The 27,849-nt window shown below is 50.7% G+C and overlaps 1 protein-coding gene across 5 annotated transcripts; it reads right to left on the bottom strand.

Annotated features, from left to right (window-relative positions):
• Positions 1-329: 329 nt before the first annotated feature.
• Positions 330-19,348, bottom strand: DNPEP (aspartyl aminopeptidase). Of its 5 annotated transcripts, none has more exons than XM_060623705.3 (16): positions 19,202-19,348; positions 11,055-11,102; positions 10,054-10,147; positions 9,879-9,967; positions 9,640-9,753; positions 9,288-9,413; positions 8,953-9,083; positions 8,616-8,691; positions 8,401-8,508; positions 7,578-7,655; positions 6,278-6,361; positions 5,101-5,261; positions 4,683-4,722; positions 4,477-4,578; positions 771-938; positions 330-464 (listed from the first exon to the last, which is right to left on the bottom strand). In XM_060623705.3, the coding sequence occupies exons 1-16, from the start codon at positions 19,259-19,261 to the stop codon at positions 414-416; spliced, it is 1,530 nt and encodes a 509-aa protein (XP_060479688.1). In that variant the 5' UTR covers positions 19,262-19,348; the 3' UTR covers positions 330-413. The 5 variants fall into 5 exon arrangements, with proteins under 5 accessions (XP_060479688.1, XP_078306978.1, XP_060479689.1 ...); XM_078450852.2 differs by having other exon boundaries at positions 19,276-19,295; XM_060623706.3 differs by lacking the exons at positions 11,055-11,102; positions 19,202-19,348 and adding an exon at positions 10,765-10,885.
• Positions 19,349-27,849: the final 8,501 nt, after the last annotated feature.

Here is a 27,849-nt window from a genome sequence, read left to right as displayed (position 1 = left end):
GCAGCTCTGGGGTCCCATGCTGAGCATGGAGCCCCCACAGCACGGAGATGGGCTCCTGGACTCTTCCGGTAATGGAAGATCATTGAGGCTGCTTCCCAGAAGGGAGGAGTAGGGATGGGAGAAGAACCTTCCAATTGTGGACCCACCTACCTGTCACCCACTTCAGGCACGGGCTTAAGGAAAAGTGATTCGAGATCAGGCCTCCAGCTCCCAGGAGCTGCGCCCCCACCCCCACCTGCCCCCTACCTCCCCCTCTGTTCTGGTTCTAGTGGTTCAAGCCAGATTCAACTCCCACCCCTCCAGCCTTCAAATGAGCACAACAGAATGCATCTGAGTGAAAAATCCACTTTAATAATCCAGCTTCAGCTCAGCTGACAACTTCTCAAGTGCAAGAGAAGTCTTTCCAAGAGGCCTCAGTCCACTAAGAGGTTACGGCTCAGAGAAGGGAACAGCTCAAAGAAGCCCTAAAATGGAGAGCAACAAGGGATTTGGAATCAGTGCAGACCAGATGGGGGGGCCCTGCTCCCGCCAACACAGGCCCAGCCAGAGAGACACAGGTCCTTGACCCACACATGACAACTGCCCCCGTCTTCCCATCTCTCGTCCCCACTCTATCCTCTCATTATCCTCTGGGGGCTGATCGGGGCCCCTGTGTCTCAAGAAGAATGGGCACCCTTCCTTTCCTACAGGGTAGCATGGAGCCCCAGCAACCAATCCAGGCACCAGAGGAGGAGCCCAGCCACCATGATGATGGATGAGGTGGGAGTCACCTTGAAGAGGGTGAGGGTCTGGAGCACTCCTGAGGTGCAGGCGGTCTCCCGGATGGAGTGCATGGCCAGCTGGGGGCTGCCTAAATCCAGTACTCGCAGCCCCAGCCGAGAAGCCAAGATAGGTCCAATGGTGGTTCCACAGGGAGAGTCATTCCGCACCATGAGATCCTACAGAGAGGAGGACAGGTTCATGAACAACAGGTAGTGTCTGCTCATTAAGCCCAAACAGGAAGTCATCTTAGAACTGCAGGACTGAAAGGGGCCCTGGCAGAGGGCCCACTTCTGCCCCCTCAGAGAGTAGATGTGACCAGAATAAAGATAGCCTACATTAAATGGCAAGCCCAAAGGACAGTATATTCTGAATTGGTCCTACTCTCTCCATCTGAACTACTGCCACCCTAATTCCAGCCACCTTCCCTTCCATTACGATTCCTTCCTCCACATAGCAGGCAGGGGAATTAAAAAAACAAAATGTACCCTTTATATCAACCTCTTGCTTAGCACACACTCACTTCCTGTACCCATACACACACAAAGAACAATCACTCTGTAGTTTTAGTGTTTTTAGAAATATTGCTATTGGCATTCTGAATTTCTTTACATTCTGATAAAATTAAATTAAATAAGAAGGGGCACGTGGTCGGTTCAGTCGGTTAAACATCCGACTTTGGCTCAGGTCATGCATGATCTCATGGTTTGTGAGTTCGAGCCCCGCATCGGGCTGTCTGCTGGGAGCAGAGCCTGTTTCTGATCCTCTGTTCCCCCTCTTCTCTCTGCCCCTTCCCTGCTCACACTTTCTCTCTCAAAAATAAACAAACATTTAAAAAAATAAATAAGTAAATAAGAAAATCATAATATGTTCAAAATTAAGATTTTTAGTATAAGGGAAAACAGGATTATAAAATCAGATAAATTAAGCAGTAACTATTACTTCTTACATAAGTATAGCATTAATTCATGGTTTGCAAAAAATATGTATATTTTTCTAGCTATGTCAGCTGTGCTGACTGCTCAGAGCCTGGAGCCTGTTTCAGATTCTATGTCTCCCTCTCTCTCTGCCCCTCCCCTGTTCACGCTCTCTGTCTCAAAAATAAACGTTAAAAAATTTTTGAAAAAAAAAAAAAAGAAGAAAGTAAATGGCTACAGTGCTTTGGGTCATAATGAACCAATGAAACCCTTGATTTAATGACAGAAACGGAAAAGGAAAAAAGCCCCTTATCTGTCACCATGTAAGGTGGCTATTAACACAGCTCACCTTGAAAACTGATTAGTAAAGGGAAAGAATTAGCATTTATCCTGTCTTTCCACCAGAAACCCTATTGCATGATAACCAAATAGCCCTGGCTGACGGGGAGAAAAGTTCTGCTTCCTAGAACAGCAGCTAATCTATGCAGAAGGGATTATGCGTAGAAAAGGGATGAATTGGGGGAATGAATTTAGTGATTTCAGCAAGGATTATTGACTGGTGTCAAAACCATCATGTGTCTGGTTGTCAGGGATCTCATCACTTGCACAGGGTACTGTCCAGCCAAAGGAGGAAAACCCCATATGACAGAGGGGAAGGAGGGCACCCCAACGCACTGCATCACTAAGGGTGGGGCGCCCAGATAACACAAGTATGATGCAACATGAGGGACCCACCAGTCATGACTTCTGGCTAAAAATGTGTCATCTGCTAAGTCTTTAGGTATGAATTCCAATCGGCAGGAAATGCAGGACCTACAGGCACCAGCTAAACACCACCAAGAGGAAGCAATCAGACAAATTCAGCAGGTGGGAAATCCTGTGGGATGATGAGCCTTGTTTCTTCAACAATATTTTATTTTTTTAAGTCAATGTTATTTTAAAAGGGGGGTGGTGAGGGCTGCACTACGTTATGAGACATTTAAGCAACATATCAACCAGATATAATGCGGTCCTGAACTGGATACTAAGGTGGGACAAATGTCTGTAAAGAATATTTGGGGGAAAGGTGCCAGGGTGGCTCAATTGGTTAAGTCTCCGACTTCAGCTCAGGTCATGATCTCATGAGTTTGTGAGTCTGAGCCCTACATCGGGCTCTGCACTGACAGTGTGGAGCCTGCTTGGGATTCTCTCTGCCCCTCCCCCACTTGAGCTCCCTCTCCCTCTCTCAAAACAAAGAATATTTTGGGGATAACTAGGGAAAACTGAAAATGATCTGGAGGTGACTGGCTGGTTCAGTTGGTAGAGCATGTGACTCTTTATCTTGGGGTCGTGAATTTATTATTTTTTTAATTAAAAATTTTTTAGTGTTTTTTTATTTATTTTTGAGAGACAGAACATGAGCAGGGGAGGGGCAGAGAGAGAGGAAGACACAGAATCTGAAGCAGGCTCCAGGCTCTGAACTGTTAGCACAGATCTTGAAGTGGGGCTCGAACCCACGAACCATGAGATCATGACCTGAGCTGAGGTCAGACGTTTAACCGATTGAGCCACCCAGGGGCCCCTCGGGGTCGTGAATTTAAGCACACTGGGTGTAAAGCTTACTTTAAAAAAAATGATCTGTGCATTAGATACAAATTTATTGAAACAAAAATTTACTGAAATGAAAAGGTAAAGAATACGGAGTGAAGAGAAAACAAGAAATATATCCAATACGATTCCATTTTGTAAAAAAAAATGTTTTAAGTATACGCATAGAAAAAAATCTAGAAGAATATACACAAATCTCTGTGGATTAACATTTTGTTTCTTTTTGTATTTCCTAATTTTCTGAAGGACACATGTCCTGCTTCTGCTGTAAGTTATTAAAGAAAATTCCTCCAATGTCGTCTCACTGCCTTAGAAGAAAATGCAAACCCCCTTCCATGGCCTAAAAGGCCCTATAAAGCTGGCCTGGGCAGGCCTCTCTCCCTGCAACTCTGGCTCTCACCCCAGCTCTATCACTGGCACTCTGTCTCTTCCTGACAGACCAAGCTCGCTCCTGTCCCCGCCTCCCCTCAGGGCCTTTGCACTCATTCCCTTTGGCTGGGATGCTCTTCCTGCAGACTCACCCACGCCTCTTTCTGGTAGTTAAGTCCCAGCTCAAAGTGTCACCTCCTCAAAGAGGCTTCCCTAAGAGTGGAACTACTCAGGTCTACAGGGGACAGGGTGGGGCTGTGCGGCAGAGAGAGCCCTGAGCCGGGAGACAGGATGCCAGGGTCCTGAGTCACCAGGACCTGCTCGCTGCTTGTCACTGGATCACCTGGGCCCCAGGCCCTTAAATCTCTGCTTCTACCTATTTCTGTCGAGATGGGCCACTGCTGAGGCAAGAATGCTGAGGCCGTTAGAGTTCCAGTCTCCCCAGCCCTGAACTTGCCTTATGGAAGCCCCCAGGGTATGTCAGAGAGACACAGGGGGCTGGATGGGAAAAAGGCAGGACTGACCCACCATGTGCCTCGAGCACTCTGTACCTTCAGTTCTGACAGAAATCCAGGAGAGGCATCGTTATCAGCCCCATTTTACAGGTGTGGAAACTGAGGCTCAGAGAAATGAGGAGACTGGCCCTCAGCGGCAGGACCAGCCCCACAGCAGAGCCAGCACTCATCCCAGCTCCGCCTACATCCAAAACCCACTCTTCTCACTCAACTGGAAGCCCATCCACTACAGGTTGGCTACCAGGCCCCCCTCCACTGGGGGCCCATCTGCTTATGTCCCCCAACCCCACTCCCTCCATCACATCTTCCCAGGCAGGGCCCGGCCTCACCTGCAGGGGCACCCCAACATTACTGGCCACCTCTCGGATCAGGGCCTCTGAAACCGCATTCGAGGCGTAGCGCTGCTTGCTGTTGACCTTGATCACCGGGCCCTGGAGAGAGGGACACCAGGAAATGAGGGCAAGCCACACATGAGTGACGGGCCCAGAACCAGCCAGGTCTCCCAAGTCCCTAAGGAGAAACAGGACTACCTCACCTTGTGGAATAAGGGCCGGTGGTTCTCCTCATGCTTGTCCCTGCAAGAGGCGGATTAAGGGCCAGGGATGGCAAACAGGAAGTGGGCCTGGCATCACCACCACCTACCCCGTGGAAACATCACTAATGCATCCCAGCATTCTTCCCCACCCAGCCCGGCAGGACCTAGGAGGCATATCAGTGTTCCAGGCGGCCTCTAGCAACAGAGGGAAAGAAGTTCACAGAGTCTCTTCAACGTACCTGGGAGGGGCATCACATGACTTTGGCCAATTTGGGCCTTGGAGCAGTCAAGAGGAAGCCGTCACTGACCTTTCCCCCAGAAGGAGGAAGGAGGGGAAGGGGGAGGGGCTGGGGCCCAGCGTTAGGTTACCCGCGGGCCGCCAGCTGTGAGGACTACGAGCCTGGCCCAGCGGACTCACAGGTAGTTGGGGTGCACGGCGTGGGCCATGTCTGCGCTGATCATGTAGGACTTGGGGATGGCTTCCTCGAAGGCCGTCAGGTGCTGGGATGAGGCCGAGATCCGGCGCAGCACCAGCTCTGTCAGCAGCGACTGTGCCCCCTGGGCGCTCTCGGACCCCACCTGGTGAGAGCAGAGACTGGCTCTGGGATCGGGGGCCTGAGGCAGAGGCCAAGGAGAGGGGCCCAACACCCCAGACCGGCCCGGGACCCAACTGATTCAGTGGCTGAGGACTGTGGGATGTTGTCAGCAACGTCCCCAACACCGTGCCACTGAAAACCTGATGGTGGGCTGGGGCCAAACTAACCCTGAGTCGTCTCTGGGGCAGCAACAGCACTTTCTGCGGGCTTCCTACATTGCCCCCCCCCTTCTTCCTTCCCCTGACCCTCATGTCAGGGCCTCCTCGCAGATGCCCTCTCACACTGGCCAATCTTCTTTTATGCATGTGACAGAGGCGGCTAACTACCTGTGCTAGCTTGTACAACAGAACACCCCAACTGCAGCTAAGCATACAACTACTCAGGTAGAGAGGACATTCCCAGCTTCCCCTGCAGCTAAACGTGGCCATGCCAAGTCCCATGAACACAGACAGTGAGGAACGGCACCTTTGGGTGGTGCCTTAAATGAGCGTACACTCTCCCCGTGCCCTTTCCTCTCCTCCTAACTCAGTACAGACACGATGGCAGGAGCTAGGACAGCCACCCTGGATCCTGAGATGGAAGCCCAGTGCTCACGATGGCAGAGACCTGTCCTGAACTGCTCACTCTGACCCATGCAATTATGTGCGAGAGAACAACCCATCTGTTCAGGCTCTGTTGCGTTGTCTAAGACTGCACCTGACACAGGCACGCAGAGTAAAGGACCCGCCATGTGCTGAGCCCTGGGACTAACAGATGAAAGGGCAGGGTCCCTGTCCTCGAGACGCTCACCATGTGGCACACACAGAGACAGAGGAGGTATGGTCTCACTACTGAAAGCAGATATATGCTGAGCCAGGGGGACCAGGCGCTAAGAGAGCACAGGCAGTATCTTCCCACCTTTGTGGCTTCCGGAATAGCCCTGGCTTACGGTGGGTACCTGACACGAGCTGGCTGCAGAAAGCTTCACAGAGGGGACCCTCCACAGAACCCTCTATGTACCTCTTCGTTGTCGTAGAGAGCAATCATGCGCACATGGGGCTCCGCGGCCAGAGAGGCAGGAGATGCACAGGAGTCGATCAAAGCCTGTTTGGGGGGCGGGGGGGGCGGTATCAAGAGCATCCTCCTCATCCCCCCTTCTTCCATAACCCTCCCCACCAACACCTCGGAGGTTCACACTCCCCGCCTGCCTTCTGTCATCACGGCCGGAGGGAAGTGGGCTGGGGCTTTCACAGGCTTTCATCTCTTGGGGCGCTGCCCAGCATGCGGGAGACCTTTTCAACTGGGCTGGGAGAACCACCCTTTGGGTGTTCTCCTCCCCTACCTTCCTATGCAAAAGGCAGGAGGATGAATAAGCTGGAGGGGAAGAGCTGAGAATCCTGGAAAGTCAAAAGAACCACACAGAGCGTGTAAACTAATTGGCCTCAGTGAAAAGATCAAGGTCCAAAGAGGTGACCAGGTGACCCGGACTCCATCGAGGTGATGCAGCTGGCTGGCTGCAGAAGCTAATACAGGTCCCAGGTCTGGCTCTGGTCTCAAGTTACAGCCCAAAGCCTGTCTCCAAGAACAGGATGGGGAGGGAGGGAGAGGTATGACAAGGGACAGGGCAAGAGGAAAGAAAGAAATAGAACTGACAGGCACCTGAGTGGCTCAGTCGTTAACCATCTGACTTTGGCTCAGGTCGTGATCTCACAGTTTGTGAGTTTGAGTCCCATATCGGGTGAGCACAAGTCCTGCCTTGGGTGAGCCCTGCTTCTCTCTCTCTCCCCCTGTCTCTCTCTGCCCCTCGTGGGATTCTCTTTCTCTCTCTCTGCCCCTTGCTCACTTGTGCCCTCTTTCCCTCTCTCTCTCTCAAAAAAAAAAAAAAAAAAAAAAAAAAAAGGAAATAGAAGTAACTAGGATAGAAAGGTGGGGACATCAAGGTGACTGGGAGGAAGACAGACTGCCCCACTGAGACCCCAAGGCACAGACAGAAGGCTGGGTGGGCCTCAGCCTGGAGGGCAGGGGGAGCAGAGGGAGGCGGAGGACATTGCCTTATGAGATACTAAGGCCTCTCCCTTGGAGCAGAGGCTAACACAGGGGAGAAGCAGACGGAGCAGGGCGAGGAGGAGACACCATGGTGCCCTGGCCGGCCTCTCAGCCTTCCCCCACCTCAGCCCCTGCCCATGGCCCAGCCAGCACCAGCAGACCGGGGAGGTGGCCAGCGGCCCTCTTCTGACCTGCTAGGACCTGAGGCAGTCCTCCCCACCCCCACTGCTGCTCCTCCTGGTGATGTGCTGCCTGGGGTGCCACCGCCACTCACCTGCAGGGCACAGAAGCAGCTGTGCAGGTTGTCCAGCCGAGGGGCAAAGATGAACTCCTCGTAGGCACCGCCCAGGACCTAGAAATACAGGACAGTCAGCCTGCCCTTCGACCCCTCACCCCAACTCACCTGCTTCTCCCTGCTCCCCAACGCCTGAGTGTGAGCGAGCCTCCCTGGCTCTGTGCGCGGCCCCTCCCTGCCCCCTGGCTTAGGGCACTGTGATCCTGCCGTGTAGGGCTGAGTGGACGATGGGGAACAGGGTCGGGCAGGAGCTGAGGGATGGGAGGGTGATGTCTATAGTTCCTACCAGTTCCTGTGAGACTAGAAAAGGGAGACGCTGAATGGTCACAAGACAAGCTAAGGAAATAAACAAGAGACCAGCCCGGAAACAGTGCACATTCAAACAGGCCCAAACATCCAAAGACTTCACAGTCTCCTACTGTGGGCAACTCAGAGGGGCACGAGGGCAGGCTCCAGAGAAAGGGGTGGGGGAGCACAGCCAGGCCTTCTGCCCTCAGAGGTGTAGGGCCGGTATGGGTCAAAGTACGAGTGACCACCTGCAGCAGAAACCCCTAAGGAGCGTGTGGAAGGAATGATTTCCAGGCCCCATCGCAGATGTCCAGGTAGGCAGTTCTGGAGCAGGAAAGTGCCCTTTTGAGAACCACTGGCCTGGAGGCAGAGGGGCATGATGACTACTGGAAAGAACAGGGATGAGATGGGAGTAACTGGGGGACCGGCCGACACGGTGAGTGCTTCAGGGCGCACAGAGGCAGGCTAGGATCCCGGCGATCCCCACCCATGAGTTCCGGCAACCATTCCTCACCGCAGGCTGGGTGTCAGCAAGGCAGAGCTCCATCTCCAAGATATCCTCAGGGCTCAGTCCCAGATGGGCACAGAGAAGGGACATGAGGACCGAGTGGTGCCGGTCATCCTGCAGGGCAAAAGGACGTTAGGAGAAGGTCTGCTCTTCCCCTCCTCCCCCTTCTCAGAGAATCAGTCCCTGCCCCACTCCTCCCCATGAGCAGAGGACTCTCTTACCGCAGCACTGAGAGGTCCAGGCTCAGGAGTCCCCTTCTCCAGCTCCTCCTGAACGGCTGTGGCAAGAATGGGGACTCTGTGTGGAGTCACAAGAGGGAAGTGTGGGGAGGGCTGGAGGCATGGCATCCCTGAACTCCAGCATCTCCCAGTGGGAACTGCCCTTGCCCTGATTCTCAGCTTGCTTTCCAAGTGGCAGAGCAATGAGGGACCTCAGATAGCATCAGCTGGGTCCCAACAGTAGAACCTGGCTGTGGCCACCATTAGGTAGGTAGTGGTGTCCTAGATCCCACCGGGCCCCTTCCCTCACCTGGTGCCACAGCCCTCGCACCAGACTCACAAGTGCATCTCCATGTTGGGCCCGAAGTTCTCGTTGACATTTCGCTGCAGATGGATGGCCAGGTGTGGGATGCGGAGAATGGGCCGGTCCACGTGCACCAGGCGCTGCTCCAGGCGGCCTGAGGCAGGGCACTGTGGCCCACCAGGCCAGGTCAGCCCAGGGCACCTCCCAATCACCGTTGGTTAAAACCCCAGACTGACCAACATGGTCCTCAGACCAGACTGCCCCGCCACCCCTTCCCTGGGGGGCTCTCCACAGGTACCCTAAGGGAAGGTCACAGTCAATCTTCAGGCAGCTGAAGGTGAGAACCTCCCAGGTCCCACCCCAGTTCCCACCTTGACAATGACTCGTCCGGCCAAGGTCAGGTCCCGGTCAAACCAGGTGCTCCAGATCCCGCCACCATAGGTCTCCACACCAACCTGCTGGAATCCCACCTGGCTGCGGCGGGACCGCCGTTTCACCTGCGTGTGAAGGTGGGGAAGTGAGAGAAGGCTGAACGACAGGATGTGGAGAGGAGACAGACTGATCGAGAGCTAGTTAACACAGAGCGAATACTGCCGCAGAGAAGGGCCCAAAGTGTGGAGGAAGGGGGCGACAAGTTTCAGGAATAGACTCCCCAACCTGTACCTCTCCACTTCCTTTTGACCTGTCCCCCCCACCCCCGCCCCCGCAGCCCCAGTTCCTCACCCGCAGGCAGGGGCTGTCCGTGTGGGCCCCAATGAGGCTGAAACCGTTGCCAGGAACATACTGGCCTCCCACAGCAAAAGCGATGATGGTGGAGGAGTTCCTGGTCAAGAAGTACTGGGGGGGGGGGGGGGGGGTGAAGGGGTGCGGAGATTGAGTTGGATTAGCTAGCCAGCTGGCACAAAGGACTTTGAGCCCCAGCCTAGGAACATGCTTCTCTGCCCCCACCCCACCCCAAGTACCTTGCTCTCTGGCTTGATATCCCAGCTCTCCGTCTCTTTGAGTTCATGGAAGCCAGCCTGGAGGAGGCGGCTGCGGCACTCAGCCACAGCTATAGCGAAAGAAGGCTTTCAGAGCGATGGAAGCGGGTAAGGGGGCACACCGGCCCCACCCTCCTCCCCTGTCCTGGTCACTTACCGTGGAAAGGAGAAGGGCTCCGGTTCACGAACTTGAGGAGTTCCCGGGCCGCGGCCTGCACTGCCTCTTTGCGGGCTCTGCCGGTCATGACCACCTAGGGGAGGGGAGGTGCTCAGACTCCTAGAGGTTTGGGACCCTAGAGTTATATCATCCAGGCCCCGGGAACCACCTCCTTCCCCAGCCCCATTCTCCCTAAGTGACCGCTGCGAGGTTCAGACCTCTGCTTCCGCCCCTTTCGCTACGGACAGACGCAGATGCCGGGCCAAACCTGTCTCAGCAGAAAGCTCCAGCCCTCCAGCCAAAGTATCACAACCCCAAGGGTGCTCCCCGCCCAGCTCCTCCCAGACGGCCCGCCCCCAATACGAGCTTTAGCCCGGCCCCCTAAATCCTACCCCCACGTGCCCGCCCACCGGGGAAATCCCGGTCGGTTCCAAGCTCTCAGCTCCCAAACGGGCCCCTAAACTCCGGGCGGGCCTGCACCAAGGAGCCAAAGCCCTATTCTCTGGGGAATACCACCCCCCCGTCCCCTCCACCCCCACAGTCTATAGCAGGCCACCCTTTTCCAACCCCAGGAAGACCAGGTCACGGAGGCCGGGCTTTCGGTTTCGCTTTGGGTCGGGCACGGCCCTCACCTCAGAGCGCTGCTGACCTCAGTCCCGAACGGGATCGGAGGGGATCTGAGCTGCAGCTGGGCGGGCCCGAGACACCTACCTGCATAACCCGACGCGTGGGCCGGTGTCCGCTAGCCTGGCTCCCGCTCTCTGCCCGCCCCGCCCCTCGCTAGCCCCCGCCTCCGGGCCCGCCCCTGCCGCGCCGTTTGCTCTGCCGCGCCGTTTGCTCCGCCCCGAGATAGGCCGCGCCGCCAGCCCCGCCCCGCCGTCCGCGGTGGGGGCGGGGGCCCTCTGCTGCCCGGGAGGTGCTAGAGCAGCCTCCGAGTAACGCGCCTCGTCGCCTGTCCCAGGTCAGAGAATCTGAGAAAAAACTCGCCCCTGCCGGCTCACCTGGTCCGACGAGTACGGTACAAAGTGCTCTCTCTCACCGCAGGCACCCTTGTGGTAATAAAAGCAACATGACTAGTGTTCATGGAGCGTTCACGGTAAGCTTTAGCTTTCCAGTAAGGCTTAACGTGTTACCTCGTTTAATCTTCACTATTGCTTCGTCAACTTTGTACTTTTACTGTCCCCATTTTACACATGAACGAAACGAAATACGGAGGCAAGTACCCTATCCAGGGCAGTAAATGGCAGAGGTGGGGTTTGAGCCCAATTAATTTGATTCCAGGGGCCTGGAGCAAGCTACTCTCAGATCGTTTCTCTGCCTTTTTCTATGCACCTTGGTGAGTGTAACGTTACACGGCAAGTCCCCGAGGCCCAGGGAAGTTAATGACTTGCCTAAGAGCACACAACTGTTTGGATGCATCTGGAATGACTCATACCTGCACTCTTTCCACTTCTTAAGAGGACAAAATAAACTCCACACGTTCTTGGAGGCAATCCCAGTTTTCACATGTCAAGAGTGGTAAGCCACAATTTAAAAAACCAAGGTGCCCACCTAGTCATAGATTCTGATCAGGACTGTTGGTGGCCCCTAGGTACAAAACAGGGCCCAGCACTCAGCGGTGTTAACACTCTAGGGATTACAGGTGAGCAAGCTGCCCTTTATATACTGGGGTAGGAATGGGCCAGGGGAGTGGTCAGAAAGGCCCCGCAGCCTTCAATTCACAGAAGTAGGTATTGCGGGGGAGTGTTCCAAGAATATACGAGTGGTGGGGTAAATTCATGGCATTCCCTGTTTATTGAAATGTATAGTTTTTGTGCTGAGAGTGTCATGGAAAGAACATTCTTTTCCTCTGAGAGCCAGAGGCTGGTTAGTGGGGGACACATTCGCAGACAGTGACAAGGACTGAAACGGTGCAATGTATAAGGGAAGGAGATTTAACAAAAAATTTTTGATGCTCTTCTGAGTACAAAAAAAAAAAGTACATGCTAATGTGAGAAATTCAAATAACACCAAAATGGGTAACTTAGAAAGTGAAAGTAAACATTTTGATAAATTGAACATCTATTCTTGATTAAAAAAATCCAAATGAAATCCTCTTAAGAAACCAGAAAGAGGGGGGCGCCTGCGGGGCGTTGGGCATCTGACTTCCCCTCAGGTCATGATCTCGAGGTCCGGTCCGTGGGTTCGAGCCCCGCCTCCGGCTCTAGGCTGACAGCTCAGAGCCTGGAGCCTGGTTTGGATTCTGGTATTCTGTGTCTCCTTCTCTCTCTGCCCCTCCACTGCTTGTGCTCCGTCTCTCTCTCTCAAAAATAAATAAGCTTAAAAAAAAGAAAGAAAGAAACCAGAAAGGAAGGATAAAGACTATCTACCAGAAATCTACAGTAGAAATTAGTGGGGAAATACAGAAGTGCTCCTGTTCAAGTCAGAAGTAAGACACTGGTGAGCTATTACTGCTCGTAGTCAACGTGGTTCTGCAGTGAAAGCCAGTGCCACAAAGCAAAATAAACAACTATAAATGTGGAAAAGTAAATTTTCTCGTTATTTATAGATTATTTGATTACCTAGAACCTCCAAGAAAATAAGCTGATAAGCTATTTGAGCGGGTAGCAGGAGTGACCTGATTTTGAAAATCATCAGCTTTCCTGTGCAATAATCAACTAGAAAATATACTAGTAAAAGGGTCCTATTTACAAGAACAAGAAATACTATTAAATTCCTAAGAATGAGTATGAGATACTCAGTCTCACTGTAATCTGGGAAATGCAAGCTGAAAGTGAGGTGCCATTTTTGATTTGTCATATTAGCAAAAGTGAAAAAAACTGGTAAAGTCAAGTGTTGGAGAAGACTTGGGGTAACGCATGCCTTTATACCCAATTTCTGTGGTGTAAACTCTCCCAGTGACTCGTTCCAAGCTGCCAGCATGAACTGAATGTGGAGTTGGGAAGAGATGCACAAAAGCAGGGCATTGTATAGATTTGTACCATACAGATATAATGGACATAAATAAACTCAAGAGCAGAGATTGAGGGGGGCCTGGCTGGGTCCGTCAGAGGAGCATGTGACTCTTGATCTTGGGGTCATGAGTTCAAGCCCCATGTTGGGTGTAGAGATTGCTTACATAAATAAATAAATAAACTTTAAAAAAGGAGCATAGATTGATAATAAAATAGCTAAGAAGGTGATGATTTTTGAGTATTTATTATATGTTTGCAATATAATTTATTAAGAGTGCATAATTGAATTTTTTAATGATTTCTATGTTTAATGGCAGGATCACAAAACTCCTGGACATTTGATAATCATTTCTCACGAGCTGATCCAAGTCAGCTCTAGCACACAACTTCTCTCAGACTCTACGTCTTTGTTCCTCACAGTGTGATTTTTGACCAGCAGCATCTACAATTCTAGGGAACTTTCTAGAAATGCAGAATGACAGGGCTCACCCCAAACCTATCAAATCATAATCTGCATGTTAACAAGATCCCTAGCTAATCTGTATGCGAATTCAAGTTTGAGACACGTTGTTTTAGACCGCTGTGTGGTAGTAAAAAGCAATGAGGTCAGGGGTGCCTGGGTGGCTCAGTCGGTAAGTGCCCGACTTCGGCTCAGGTCATGATCTCACGATTCATGGGGGTCATGATCTCACGATTCATGGGTTCGAGCCCCGCATCGGGCTCTGTGCTGACAGCTCGGAGCCTGGAGCCTGTTTCTGATTCTGTGTCTCCCTCTCTCTCTGCCCCTCCCCGGCTCATGCTGTCTGTCTCTGTCTCTCAAAAATAAATAAATGTAAAAAAATAAAAAATTAAAAAAAGCAATGAGGTCATGCTTTTCATGTATTATCATAGAAAAAAATTCTGAATATACTGAATGGAAAAAAGGCGATTTCCAGGACAACACTTACACGGCAAGAGCATTTAGGTAAAATTCACATAATGAGCTAAATGTCTAGATTTTATATGCATATACATGTAAGTGCGTGGAAACAGGTTTGGAGGGAGAATGGAATGACATTAGTTAGGAAATGGGAGGGTCAACGGGGGGACCTTAGCGATCCAAAAAAAGTTTCTGAGAATCATTCTTGCCCTCAGCCTGCTGAGAAAATCTTCCCGACCAGTCCTTAGCTGATGTTTACAATGCTACCATCATTCATTTCTGTTTGGCTGAACAACTTTTATCTTACTTTATTATTTTTTTAAATGTCTATTTATTTTTGAGAGAGAGAGAGAGAGAGAGCATGAGCAGGGGAGGAGCAGAGAGAATGGAAGACACAAAATCTGAAGCAGGCTCTGACAGCTGACAGACAGCTGACAGCTCAGAGCCTGACCCGGGGCTTGAACCCACCAATGAAGAGGTCATGACCTGAGTCCCACGAATGAAGAGGTCATGACTTGAGCCCAAGTCAGATGCTTAACCGACTAAGCCACCCAGGTGCCCCTTTGGCTGAACAACTTTTAAAGAGCAAATACCTGGAAGTTATCATAGCAATTAGTCACACACACTTCAGCGTGTGTCCATTGGTTATATGTATCCTTTCTGACCCCTCTGTTTGTGAGAGAAGCTTTCTAAGTAGTAATTCGTCACATAATTGTTAAGACTGCTTTGAGATACAGAAGACCAAAGCAATGTAAGGGAGAAAAGGCGTGGGGTGTGTGTGTGTGTGTGTGTGTGTGTGTGTGTGTGTGTACTGTCCCTGTCTGCTAAAATGATCTTGATTTCCTGATTCTAAGACAGACCTGGGTGTCTCATTGATATCTTGGTTGTTTAAATGTATGAATAATTTGCTTCTGGGCATAATGATAGGAGCATACATAGGACACAGTACAATATGTCCTTTCACAGTGTTGTTGGAAGGACATTTTCGTTTCCAGCACAAGTCTTCTGCTCAAGTTCTGTTTTCCATGCAAGACTCAACGGATTAAGAACTACAAATCCCAGGATGCCTTGAGGTGATCTTCGGTAAGATTGAAATTTTCAACCAATTACGTTCTAGGAGGGAGGCTTTAAGAAGTAGTTTGTATGGTTAAAAAGAATGCAGCACCTCTATAGGTACTGATAGGGAACAAATTTCCAAGATATACTAAGGAAAAAAACAAGGTGCAGAATAGCAGTTATGGTATGTTCTGTTTGTGTATAAACACACACACATACATACACGCATTCTTATATGTTTAAAAGCAGTCACAAGAAAATAGTGACTCTGGGAAAGAGAAATTTTGGCTAAGGGTCTGTGGTAGGAGGAATGTTTCTTTTTTCTTATAAATCCTTTTGTATGTTTTGAATTTTTTTCTACATACACATATTACCCACTTTTAAAACGAAATAAGTAAATTTAAAAAACAGATGGAAAGATGATCTTTAAGTACTTTTTGTGAACATCTTGTTTTCTTCTGTACCCTGATTGAGTTAGTGAGCAATTTGTTAGTTAACACTTAACCCTAAAATCTTCAGTTTAAAAATGCCCATGTAATCGCCTCTGTGGCTCAGTCGGTTAAGCATCTGACTTCGACTCAGGTCATGATCTCGCAGTCTGTGAGTTCAAGCCCCGTGTCGGGCTCTGTGCTGACAGCTCAGAGCATGGAGCCTGCTTCAGATTCTGTCTCCTTCTCTCTCCTCACCTCCCCCACTCACACTCTGTCTCTCTCTCTCTCAAAAATAAACATTTAAAAATTTTTAAAAATACCCATGTAGGGGCGCCTGGGTGGCTCAGTCGGTTAAGCGGCTGACTTCGGCTCAGGTCATGATCTCACAGTCTGTGAGTTCGAGCCCCGCATCGGGCTCTGTGCTGATGGCTCAGAGCCTGGAGCCTGCTTCAGATTCTGTGTCTCCCTCTCTCTCTGACCCTCCCCTGTTCATGCTCTCTCTCTGTCTCAAAAATAAATGTTAAAAAAAAAAATTAAAAAAAAAACCATGTAAAACTGTATTACTTCTTTTTATTTTTTAAAATTTTTTAATGTTTATTTTTGAGAGAGAGTGAGACAGAGCGTGAATGAGGAAGGGCCAGAGAGAGGGAGACACAGAATCTGAAGCAGGTTCCAGGCTCTGAGGTCAGCACAGAGCCCGACGCAGGGCTGGAACCACGAACCGTGAGAACATGACCTGAGCTGAGGTCGGACACGCAACTGACTGAGCCACCCAGGCACCCCTGTATTACTTCTGATATAGAAATTGTGTCTACATTTGAAAGAAGGTGTGGATAGAATGTTTCTTTTGATGTTGATGATATTTAAACAAAAAATAGGGGCAACTGGGTGGCTCGGTTGGTTTAAGTGTCCTAAGCATCTGACTCCTGATCTCGGCTCAGGTCATGATCTCACATGTGATCATGTTGAGTTTGAGCCCCACATCGGGTTCCAGCATAATTCACTCAGTTGTCTTAATCATGCCTGTGCCCTGCCACTGCATTTGCTTACTTGCCTGGCAAACACCCAGCCCTGACTGCACCGAGATCACCTGCTCCATGTCTGCATCTGGCACCTTGTAGAGATACAATAAATACCCAATGAATGAGATTAAAAAAAAAATTGTTCATTGTTAAAATTGGCCCCCAGAGAATACTCCCCAGCATTTAAAAGGAACAAAGTATTGAAAACTGCAACAACTTGATTGGATCTCATGGATGTTATGCTAAGCGGGGAAAAAAATGACAAAATTATAGGCATGGAGAGGGAATTAGTGGTTGCCAAGGGACAGGCGTGATTCTAAAGGGGTAGCACAAGGAACATCTTTGTGGTGGCAGAATGGTCCTGTATCTTGATTAGGGCAGTGGTTGCATGCCTCTACACGTGATAAAATGAGGGTTGCCAGCTAACATACAGGACACCCAATTAAATTTGCATTTCAGATAAACAATAATTTCTTAGTATAAGTATGTCCCAAATGTTGCATGGGATATACTTACACTAAAAAAAAAAAAAAATAACCGAGTATCCTTTATCTTTATTTGTCAAATCTGGCACTCCTAGGTAATAGGGCATAGAAATATACACACACCTTTTGCCAATGTCACTTGCCTGATTGTGATATTATCCTGTCGTTATGTAAGATGTGACCATTGAGGGAAGTGGGTTAAAGGTACACAGGCCCTCTCTGTACTATTTTAGCAACCTCCTGTGAATGATAATTATTTCAAAATTAAAAAGTTTTTTAAATGGCCCTCGAAAGAAAACCAACGGCTCTTGTGGGTAATAAAAACAGAGCTAGAGGAAGCACAGGCTATTAACCAGCCAAGAAGTTTTATGGAGCATTGTAAAACTGGCACTTCACAAAGGTCTTAAGATGTATCCCCTTTCAAATGTCAATGATCTCATGTAGTTATTGACGGTATAACAAAGTGGTTGTGCACGGGGGCTTGGGATTACACATACCTGGGTTTAAGTTCTGGCCCCTCCATTGATTAGCTGTGAGCCTTGTTTGCCTGAAGTGCTGGAACCAGCTCACACCCCTATGTCTTTCCAACTCCACATTCAGTGACATCGGGCTGGTAGCTTGAAACCAACCCGGGAGTATTTACACTACCGAGATTGACAAACACTATGAATCAGGGCTTTTTTTTTTTTTTTTTTTAGTTTCAAAGGGCTTATTAACCATTTACCATCATACCATAGACTTTGAGCCTCAGTTTACGCATCTGTAAAATGTGGAAAGGCATCCGTAATGACTGCCTGATGTCAGGAAGAGTAAATGAGATCCTTAAATGAGACCCATCATGTTATGAGGGCTAAAGAGTGCCTGTAGGGTGCTTATCATTAAGTGTGTCAAATCGGCAGTGAACACTATATGTTACTATTTGTTCTTGTTTCTTTCATATTAAGCTGTGAGCAACTTGAGGGCACGGTTATGCCTTCCTTATCTTGATATCTTTAGCGACGGGCTCAGGGCCTGAAACACAGCAAGTGCTAAATAAATGTTCGCTAAATTAAGGAGTAAATGGCATATAATAGCGACTCAAGGTTCTATACCTCCAGAAAATGTGCATTTTGTCAGAGACTTTTTGGGGCACACTTCTTGATCTTGAAACATGGAGATGTTCAGGCCCCGCGGCGGGCTTGCAGGGAGGGTTGGGGAGCACCCATACCCCCCAGGATGATGTCTGCTTTTGCAGGCCCGGCTCTGGCCACCAAGGCAGTGAGCCTGGCATATACCCCCAGGTGACAGGGACAGGCTCTCACCTCTCCTTCCTCCCGGAGCCAAGATGGGGCATTTCTGGCTCTGAGCCTGTCTGACTAGAGGTCATTTAATCCTCGCTGGATTTGTCCTGTTTATTTTAGTGAACAGGGCTGTTTACTTTCTGTTTGTATTTCTAGGGGTGGCTTGCTCATTTTGCTTCCCTTTTATTTACTTTTTGCAAGCACTTGGGTTTGAGTAAATATGTCTATAAAGTTCCAGGGACTGGGTTATTCTGTGTCTGGTATTTTAATGGCTTTTAAACAGTGTCTGCTCAGGTAAGCATTTTATAGATGGATCGAAAAGATAGAGAATTCTTTTCTCAGTGGCCTCTGATTCCTTCCAAGCTGACAGCCAGCCACTAGCAGCCTATGAATCATGGCTTTTCATCAGTAATAAAAATATCAAAACCAACACCCATGTTGGACGGAGAAACTGACCCAGGCTGGTCAGCTGGACTGGGGAACTATAGTAGGTATTTAAACACCAGGGCAGTGCTTAGGGTAAAAAATTACCTAGGGTGTTTTTGAAAATGCAGATTCATGAGCAGCTTTGGAAGGTTTGGGCTGAGGCTCAGGAATGTGTGTTTTTATCTCGTGCTGCAAATTCTATCCTTAGATCACCCTGAGAAACACAGTTCAGATTCTCAAAAATACTGCGGCCGACGGGGGAGCTGCCCTTAAGCTCAGTGCCTTGTGGGCCCACACAGAGAGAAACTGGGGGACCAGACAGGGATGTTTGTAATGATCCCATCAACAATTAGCACCCTCCGCCTCCAAAGCTAGCCAGGAGAGGATGAGGAGTATTATTCTGATAAGCCTATTGCTCAAGGTCTAATTTGTCAGCAACTCGAGGGTAGGGGCCATATCTCCCGCATCTTATCACCCCCCACAATGCCTAGGACAATGCTCGGCTTACAGATTGGCGATCTGCTCTGGCTGGGACTCTCCCACCCAAGACAGACCTAGAAGGCAGGCCTGGTTACCTCAGGGTAGCTTGGGAGCCAGTTGTTGGCAATGGACGAGGCAGAGAGGCTGATCGCCATGGTCACCTGCTCACCTCCTCCTGAGCCGGGCCAGGTCTGTCAGAGGCTGGATAGAGACCTGGGGTGGGGGGGGCAGCGGGAGTCCCTACTGCCTCTTCTGCCAGCTCCTCCCCTCACCTCTGCCCCTCTGCAGCAATTCACTGGGTCCTCACTCCCTGTCCCCATAGGGCCCATTGTGACATCATCAATGCAAGTTGAAACAGTAATGCCCTCACAGCGCCAAGCCTCAGGCTAGCCAAGAGCGCCCGATGTCTAAACAATGACTCCTGACCTGGGCGTGGGAGGGTCCTGCGTCCCAAGAAGCTACAAACAGACTTTCTTCTCTGCTTGAGGGATTCCGCTCTCATTCTCTCTCTGGGCCCCTTTGTTTCCCTTCCCAGGTCAGTGTGCTTAATTATTTCATTTTCACGTGTTTACTTGTTTATCCCATTTCCCGACCAGAAAGTCAGCTCCAAGAGGGCTTGGCCCACATCTGCTTTTCACTGCTGAATCCCTGGTGCTCAGCACAGTGCCTGATACGTAGCAAATGCTCAACAAACACTTTGGGGGTGCACGAATGCATGAATGAGAGGCTTCGCTGGCTCCAGCCGTCCGTCCATTTATTCACTCGACAGGCACGCTTTGTACATCTGTCGCGGATCTGGCTCTTGTCAACCCAAATAACTCCTTTTCTGCCCCAAGGAGCTCCCAGCCTGGTGGTGGGATGCTGGAGACGCATCCTTTGTGCAACGCGCCCTGACGAGGGCTATATCCAAGGTCTGCGGAGATGGGGTTGCAGGCAGGATCACGCTGTGGCAATGACAGGCACTTAAGCCAGAGAAATGGTATATGGTCTGGCAGGATTTCCCCAGCCTGAGTCAGGGGGCCCTAACTGCCCTGAGGCGTCTGCCTCTGCCTCTGCTGACAACCACGGCTGCTTGTTTCTGCTAATATTGCAGCAGGGTGCATCTATAGAAGCGATCTATAAAACACCATTTACAGCCATAACTAAACCACAAAAATCAATCCCCAACGCTCACTCCCATCAACAAACATGCTTGGAGGGCCCCTCCTGAGGGGGGGGGGGGGGCGCACAGCTTTAACGTGCCACAGGAGATACAGGGATGAATGAAGTGAAAGCTCTGACCCAGGGGGCTTCTAATCTCCCTGGGGAGACAGGACATGTGGGGAGGGGTGATTAGCCACACGTAATAAAAGTGTGTACGCATGACCCCGTAGAGTAGCCACCGGCCACGTGTGGCTGCTGACCGCTTGAAGTGGGGCTAGTCTGAATTGAGAGATGCAACACACGGAAAGCAATATACACATCAGCTTATGAAAAAATATATAATCTCAATTTTAAAATATTGATTACATGTTGAAACGGTAACATTTTGGAAGAGCTGGGTTAAAATACTATATTATTAAAATTAATCTCACCTGTTTCTTTTACCTTTTATTTATTTAAAAACATTTTTTTAAAAGGGGTCCCTGGGTGGCTCAGTCAGTTGAGCATCTGACTCTTGATTTCGGCTCAGGCCGTGATCCCAGGGTCGTGGGATCAAGCCCCGCGTGGGGCTCTGCGCTAAACGCGGAGCCTGCTTGGGATTCTCTTTCTCTCTCTCTCTCTAATATAAATACAATGAAAAGAAATTAGAAACATGTTTTTAATGTCTATTTATTTTAAGTGACGGAGAGAGTGCAAGCAGGGGAAGGGGCAGAGAGAGAGGGAGAGAGAGAGTCCCAAGCAAGCTCCGTGCTGTCAGTGTGGAGCCGGACGTGGGGCTTGATCTCACGACCGTGAGATCATGACCCGAACCAATATCGAGTGGGTGCTCAACTGACTGAGCCATCTAGGCGCCCCTCTTACATTTTAAAAACGTGGCTGCTACAGGGTGTTAGTGCTCAGTTGGTTGAGCTTCTAACTCTTGGTATTGGCTCAGGTTATGATCTCACAGTCGTGAGATCAAACCCCACATCTGGCTCCACACTGACCGCATGGAGCTTGCTTGAGACTCTCTCTGTCTCTCTCTCTCTGCCCCTTTCCCTACTTGTACTCTCTCTCGCTCGCTTGCTCAAAATACATACATAAATATAAAAAAAATAAAAATGTGACTGCTAGAACGTTTAAAATGATACCTGTGTGGCTCTCATTACATTTCTATTAGGCTGGTCTAGGAGTGGAGGGGACCCAGTGGTGGACGGGTAGCCTGTGCTAAGACAGCTGGGAAGAATTCTGAGGAAACAATTAGGAACAATTAGGAGCAAGCAAGAGGGTGGGAAGGGATGGGAAGACATTTGAGAAGCTTGATCACAAAGGAAGGAGGGAGGATGACAGCTCAGGGAGGCAACAGAGTCCTAGGAACAATGCACACATCACCCGGGCTCTTCCTCCCCCTCCTGTCATCTTCCCAAAAGACGAACCTTGGGTGCCTCCAGTCACCCTCCCATGCATTAACTCTAGAATAAGGCTCTCTTCTCTCAATCCTGGGCAATACACAGTTGGCCACACGTGGCCAGTGATCTGGGTTTGGATGCTGAGTATCAGGTAAGTAAAATCCCTATTCACACTGTCCATTGCAAGAGTGGCCCCCATTACCCCTCCCTGATTCCCAGCACAGGGAATCTGGGCCCTGGGCAGAGGGCAGTGATGGGGGAAGGGAGAGAAGACCAGGGACACGGAGGCAGGTGGAGCTGGGGGTTTGGTCCATGTTTGAGATGGGGAGGATTTCTCAGAGGAGCAGTGTGGCCCAGGAGGGGGAAGTCAGCCCCCAAACCTGGCCAGGCAAAGCTTCCATTGTGGACCTATTTCATCTGGGGAAATCAGGCAGCCTGGATCGGATATTCCTGCCTCTTCCCTCCCACTCAGCCACATAGAGAAGCTGTAAACACTCAAATGCAAGGATTAACTCTGCATGTGGTGTCTGGGACATTGTGAACAACTCTTGGGGGCTGTGTTTGTGTCTGTGTTAGATTGATCTTTTTAACCCCAGCACCTAGGACGTGAAGCTTGGTACACAGCCAGTGTTCAGTAAATACTGAAATATAAAGGAAGGAAGGGAGGGAGGGAAGAAGGAAGGGTGCATGAGTGAATAAATGACAAATCTGTGAACGCACAGAAGCAGATACTTGGAATGGGCTATACTCGGTCTATGCCAGATTTCTGGATGTGGGTAGCAGGAAGGTTTTCTCAAGGGCAAGATACCAGTGTCCCAGTTAGAGGAGAACTGATGCCCAGCACAAACCATCCCACCATCCTACCTCCCTGCCACAGGGCTCTGGGCCCACAAGTTTTGAGAGACAGTGTATGTCCAGGCTCTAGCCCTTCCTGGGCTAAAGCTCTGTCCCTGGTGTCTTATCCTATTAAGTACTTCTTTAAAGCCCCTTAAAGCCTCTGTAAAAGGAAAGATAATGTGAAGAATTCCAGAAGGGTTGGATAAGCCTGGCTGGGGGGTGGGGGTGGGGGCTGAGTTCATTCCTGGGACAGCAAAGGAAGAGCGCCCCAAGCTCATCAGGGAGCCTGCAGTTTTCCCTTATGGCCACTGGAGGGCACTTCGATCCTGAAATACCAGCTCTTCACCGCCTGTCTTCGGAGAGAACCGTTTTTTAAATCCTCCCAATAATGGTCGTTCTCCTGTGTTGAATATCCAACACAGTGCCAACACCTTAAAATATATATATTATCTCACTTAATACTCACTGTAATTGTGAGTCATCTTGGCTGTGTAGGAAAAACCGAGGCTTAACGAAGCAAAAGAATTTACTTAAGTTGGATCAGCTAAATATCATTTGGGGGGCGCCTGGATGGCTCAGGTCATGATCTCACCGTTCGTGGGTTCGAGCCCCGCGTCCGGCTCTGTGCTGACAGCTCGGAGCCTGGAGCCTGCTTCGGATTCTGTGTCTCCCTCCCTCTCTGCTCCCCCCCTGCTCACACGCTGTCTGTCCCTCAAAAATAAGTAAAGATTAAAAAAAAAAATAAATATCATTTGGGAGTAAGAACTTGAATCCAAGCCCTTATCACCAACGATAATCAACAAATGTACAGGGGTGCCCAGCTGGCTCTGCGGGTAGTGCATGAGTCCCCAGACTCTTGATCCCTGGGTTGGGAGCTCAAGCCCCACTGTGGGTGTAGAGGTTACTTTAAACAGAAATGAATGCACATGAAGCAGCAAAGGGGGCTGGCTGAATAGGAGCGTAGAGAAGAATATGTTCTTCTCAACACAAATATTGTTACTGAACAATTTATACATATACAGAATTGGAAGATGGCTTACAATTTGTACATTTCATATGGTAATGTTTTTTTCCCCCTGAAATGATGTTATTAAATAAATGGAGTGTTTCACAGTTCATGGGTGTCTTGAAGGAAATGGTCATTGTAATATAAGGCAGAAAAAGATAATTTTCATTTCATACTTAAATAGCACTTTACAACCTACCCAGAACTGCTTTAAGCACTTTATTTACATAAAGTAACTCAATTAATCCTCAGAGCCACCCTCTGAGGTACGCACTGTTATGATCCCCATTTACAGACGAGGAAATAAGAGTCTCAGAGAGGGAAGCAATATGCCCAAGGGCAGTAAGAGGCAGAGCTGGGATTAGGGACGCTGGCAGTCTGGAATCTGTACAGAATCTATAGTCTGGAATTTGGGAAATTAGGCTGGAGCTGGCCTGGAGAGGGGAGGGCTAAGAGTCCCTTGGGAAGGAATGCACTAGGGAGGTGAGGGTATTCCAGGCAAAGGGGAGAGCATTAGCAAAGGCCTAGAGGTGGGAAAGTGAGGTGAAGAGTCAGGCTAGTCTGAGGCCGGTGGCCCTGTGTGGAGGCCAGATGGCAGAGGCCTGCGCAGTCAGAGCTTCCCTGGGCCTCCTAGAGGTGGGAAGAAGAGAGGCACTGCAGGGGTGCCTGGATGGAGTGGGGGTGCTCCAGTGCGGGGTAGAGCTGAGGCCACCCTGCCCCCACCCCTCTCCAGGGACCGGCGTTGGGGAAGTGCAGTCTGTGCTCAGGAAACGGTTGGATTGGATTACAGGGAAGATTAAAGGAGCTAAATTGGGCCTGGGGCTGGGGGAGGTGTCTGAGAAGGGGACTGCAAAGGGCCAGCAGCTGGCTGGCCCCAAGAGGCTGCTGGGAGCTAAGGGTGGGGGCAGGGATCCCACACCAGGCAGGAAGTCCTTCTGACCCCAGTAACCGGAATGTGGGGTCACCAAGCAAGGGCATCCTTACTCAGATGGAGCTGGGGGAGGGTGGGGGCAGAGACCCAGAGACCAGAGGGGTGGGGTGGAGAGACCATGGCGGGGGCGGAGACAGACCTGAAGGTTGAGGGTTGAGGAGGGGTAGGAGGAATGGCCTGGAGAGGAGGGAGAGGGGGCAGAGACCAGAGAAGGGGAAGAAGCCGGGCTTGGAGACAGTCTGAGCCCCATCCTGAGAGGGTATACGGCACTCCAAGCCTTGTGGCTGGGAAGAGGGAGGCATTGTTGCTTGTAGGGTGTTGGTGGAGAGCTCCTGGCACAAAACTGAGGAGTACCCTCCCACAGTCCCAGCGCCCCCCTCCTCTCCTCCTAACCTCCCCCCACCCCATGCCTGATTGGCAGCACCAGCTGTGGCCCCTCCCAGCTCCCAGGGCAGGTGGTCAGTGGTCTATTCTGGTGCCAGGGTGGCTGGGGAGCTTGGGGAAGGGCAGAGGGAGAGCCTGGCCCATGTCTTCAAGGCTCGATGGGGAAGGGGCATAAGGGGGGCTTCTTGGGACAGTTAGGGGATAGGGTTCTGACTGCTCTGGGTACGGAGAAAAAACTCCAGTGCTCTGTTTCCAACAAATTGTCTCTCGAGATCTTTAAAGTTGGGAAGGGGGGTGTATCTGAGACATCTCTAGGTGGCTCTGGGGCCTGAGAGCTGTGGCAGTGGGAGTCCCCAGCAGCTGACCTTGGACCCCAGGATCCAGCCCAGCCCCCAGTCCCAGTCCTCCAGGCAGCCTCTCGAGGACAGAATGGGGCATGCTTCTGCCTGAGGCCAGCTCCCAGGCCAGCTGGGGGCAGTCTGGGGCCAGGGTGCATTCAGGGGATCCTCTCCAGCTGGCAGGGGAGCCCCAGTGCCTGGCTGGCCTGAGGGTGGCACTGGGCAGAGTGACCCCCACCAGCCTCTTTAATCCCTGGATGGAATATCCTCAGTGCTCCCAGGTCCCATGGGATGGAGGCCAGACCCCATATGCTGATGGGGTTTGACTCCCTAAAACCTGCCCCCTCCAAGCCCAGTCCCCTTCCTGGAGGGCAGTGGGGTTGGGGAGAGGAGCAGGGTGGAAGGTTGAGAAGGACTTGCCCACTACTAGACAAGGGACTTTTCAGTGGAGATCCCTGGATGGGGCTGAGTTAAAAAAAGGAAGGACCTAGAGCTGAGGCTACCAAGTCAGTCTGTGGCAAGGCCTTAGAGACGCAGAGAAATGAGCTGGGTTTCTAGGAGCTATCAACTTAAGGTTCAACCCAGACTTTGTTTTTACTTGCTATGCAACCTTAGAGAACTTCCCTAACCTCTCTGAGTCTAGTGTCCATAACTGCAAAATGAGGATAATGGTTACTTCCCCATGTTGTAAGGATTAGAGATATGGTGATTTTATACGGCAGGTGTCCAGAATACTATGCCTAGTATACAGTAGGTGCTCCATAACTGGTAGTTTTATTGGGCATGGTATTCTGGACACCTACCATATAAAAATCTATCTCTAATCCTCACAACACTGGGAAGTAACTATTATCCTCGTTTTACAGATGAGTAAACTGAGGCTCAGAAGGGTGAAGTAACTCACTCAAGAGCGATAGATCCAATTTGACCCCAAGCAGCGGTCCAACAGTTGCTTCCCAAATCCCACCCCCCCCCCCCCGACCCACCCCTTACCCATACCTCTGTAGGGTCAGATGGAATTTAAGCCACTGGCTGGCTCTCTGGACAGGTGTGAGAAGATAGAAAGATGAAGGACAAGGGCTACAAAAACACTGAGGGTTCGAGAAGGGCTATCTTCTGGAACCCACGACTCACTTCCACTGTGTACTTGGATGGTTTGAAGAATAAAGCACCCCACTCAGCCGCTAGAACAGCTCAGAGTGCTGTGGTGGACTGTGGTCTGGACTGGCAGAGAAGGCCCTAGGGTCTGAGTGGACCCCAAGATGACTGTGACTCAGCTGGCTAGAGGAAGAGGAGGATGATCCTATAAGGCTATAGATAGCAACTGTGCATAGTGGCCATGTGAGGTCATTGCCAGCCTGCTCAGGCCCTGTTTAAAGCACTCCACAGCCTCAGAGTGATGTAGGAAACCTGGAAAGGGCCCAGGACAGCAGAGATATGACCAAACTGGAGGGGCTGAAACCAAAAAAGCCTGTGAGGAAAGATGAAAGGAATGGGGACGAATCAAGGAAGGAGAGGCGGAGTGATGGCACTAAGAACCTGCCAGAAATCCAGGGAAGAGAGGAAGCTGCCTTTTCTATCTGGTCAAATTCTAAGAAAGAAGGGGCTTGCATTTCAGCAGAGGGATTAGAGTCTGGCCTTGAGAGGCTATCCAGGGTGTGAATCCTTGGGCAGGTGAAGGAGCCTGTGAAATCTTGCATGGAGGTCGGAGCAGGGCGGAGTGCCATCGGACCCCATCTCAGGGGCTCTCCACTTCCCTCTGACACCCTTCACCCCACTTCTCAGACCCCTTACCCTCTTCCACCCAGATACACCCTAGTGTGGTCAAAGAGCGTTTCTCTTCTTCTGCTTGGGGGTTTCCGCGGGGGGGCGGGAGGGGTGCATGGCTGTGTGGGGACAGACAGCTCCTCTGCCTCGGTTCTCTGTCTCTTCAGGAAATGGCTCAGGACCCGGCGCCATTTGGAGAAGTTTAGAGGCATCCCCTCCAAACTGCTGGTAATCGTGCTGAGGAGAGATATGTGTGGGGACAGCTGGGAGAGCCGGCAGGACACAGGGCTGTGTTGTTTTGTTGGGCGGGACCCCCCCCTCCCCAGGGAGAGGGAAGACAGGAGCACCTACAGGTTGCAAAGAACAGGAGGGTAGGGAGAACGTATGTCTAAGGAGGATGTTGATCCCATTTCTGCTGGCTGGTGTAGCCACGTCTCATCATGGGATTGGGGCCATTCTGTGGCTGTGCCAGGGAGCTGGGTTCCGATTGATGGTGAGTCTGAGAGGCTCCCAACAGGGCTGCCCCGGGGAGGCACCCAAGCCTTGATTCAGAAGAAAAAGGCCTCTCTCACTCCTCTCCTTGAGGCAGAGTAGGGAGGGATGTCCAGGATATTTCACTTTAAGCAAGGAGAAACTGACACCCAGAGAAAGGACATAACAGTCTGGTCACACAGCTTATCTGGATCTGGCAGGCCTCTGGCCTCCCAACTCCCAGCCATAGGCTGCTCTCTGCACATCAGAAAGCCTTCTGGGGGGGACCTTCTTCTAATGCTACTGAAGCCCCTTCTCCTTCCCTGGATTTGACTTTGGTCCCCTTCCTCTGCTTCTCCATCTCCTACCCATGCGAGTGACACCTGAGGGGACAGGATGCTCCGGGTCCACAAGGCAGTTTCACCTCTGCCATCTCAGTGGCCCCTCCCCTTGAAGCTCAGCCTCACCCCCCATTCTC

This window comes from Panthera onca, chromosome C1 (genome assembly GCF_046562875.1).
Source record: "Panthera onca isolate mPanOnc1 chromosome C1, mPanOnc1 haplotype 2, whole genome shotgun sequence".
In the NCBI taxonomy this organism is placed as follows: Eukaryota; Metazoa; Chordata; class Mammalia; order Carnivora; family Felidae; genus Panthera; species Panthera onca.
This window is presented reverse-complemented; position numbering and strand designations above follow the sequence as displayed.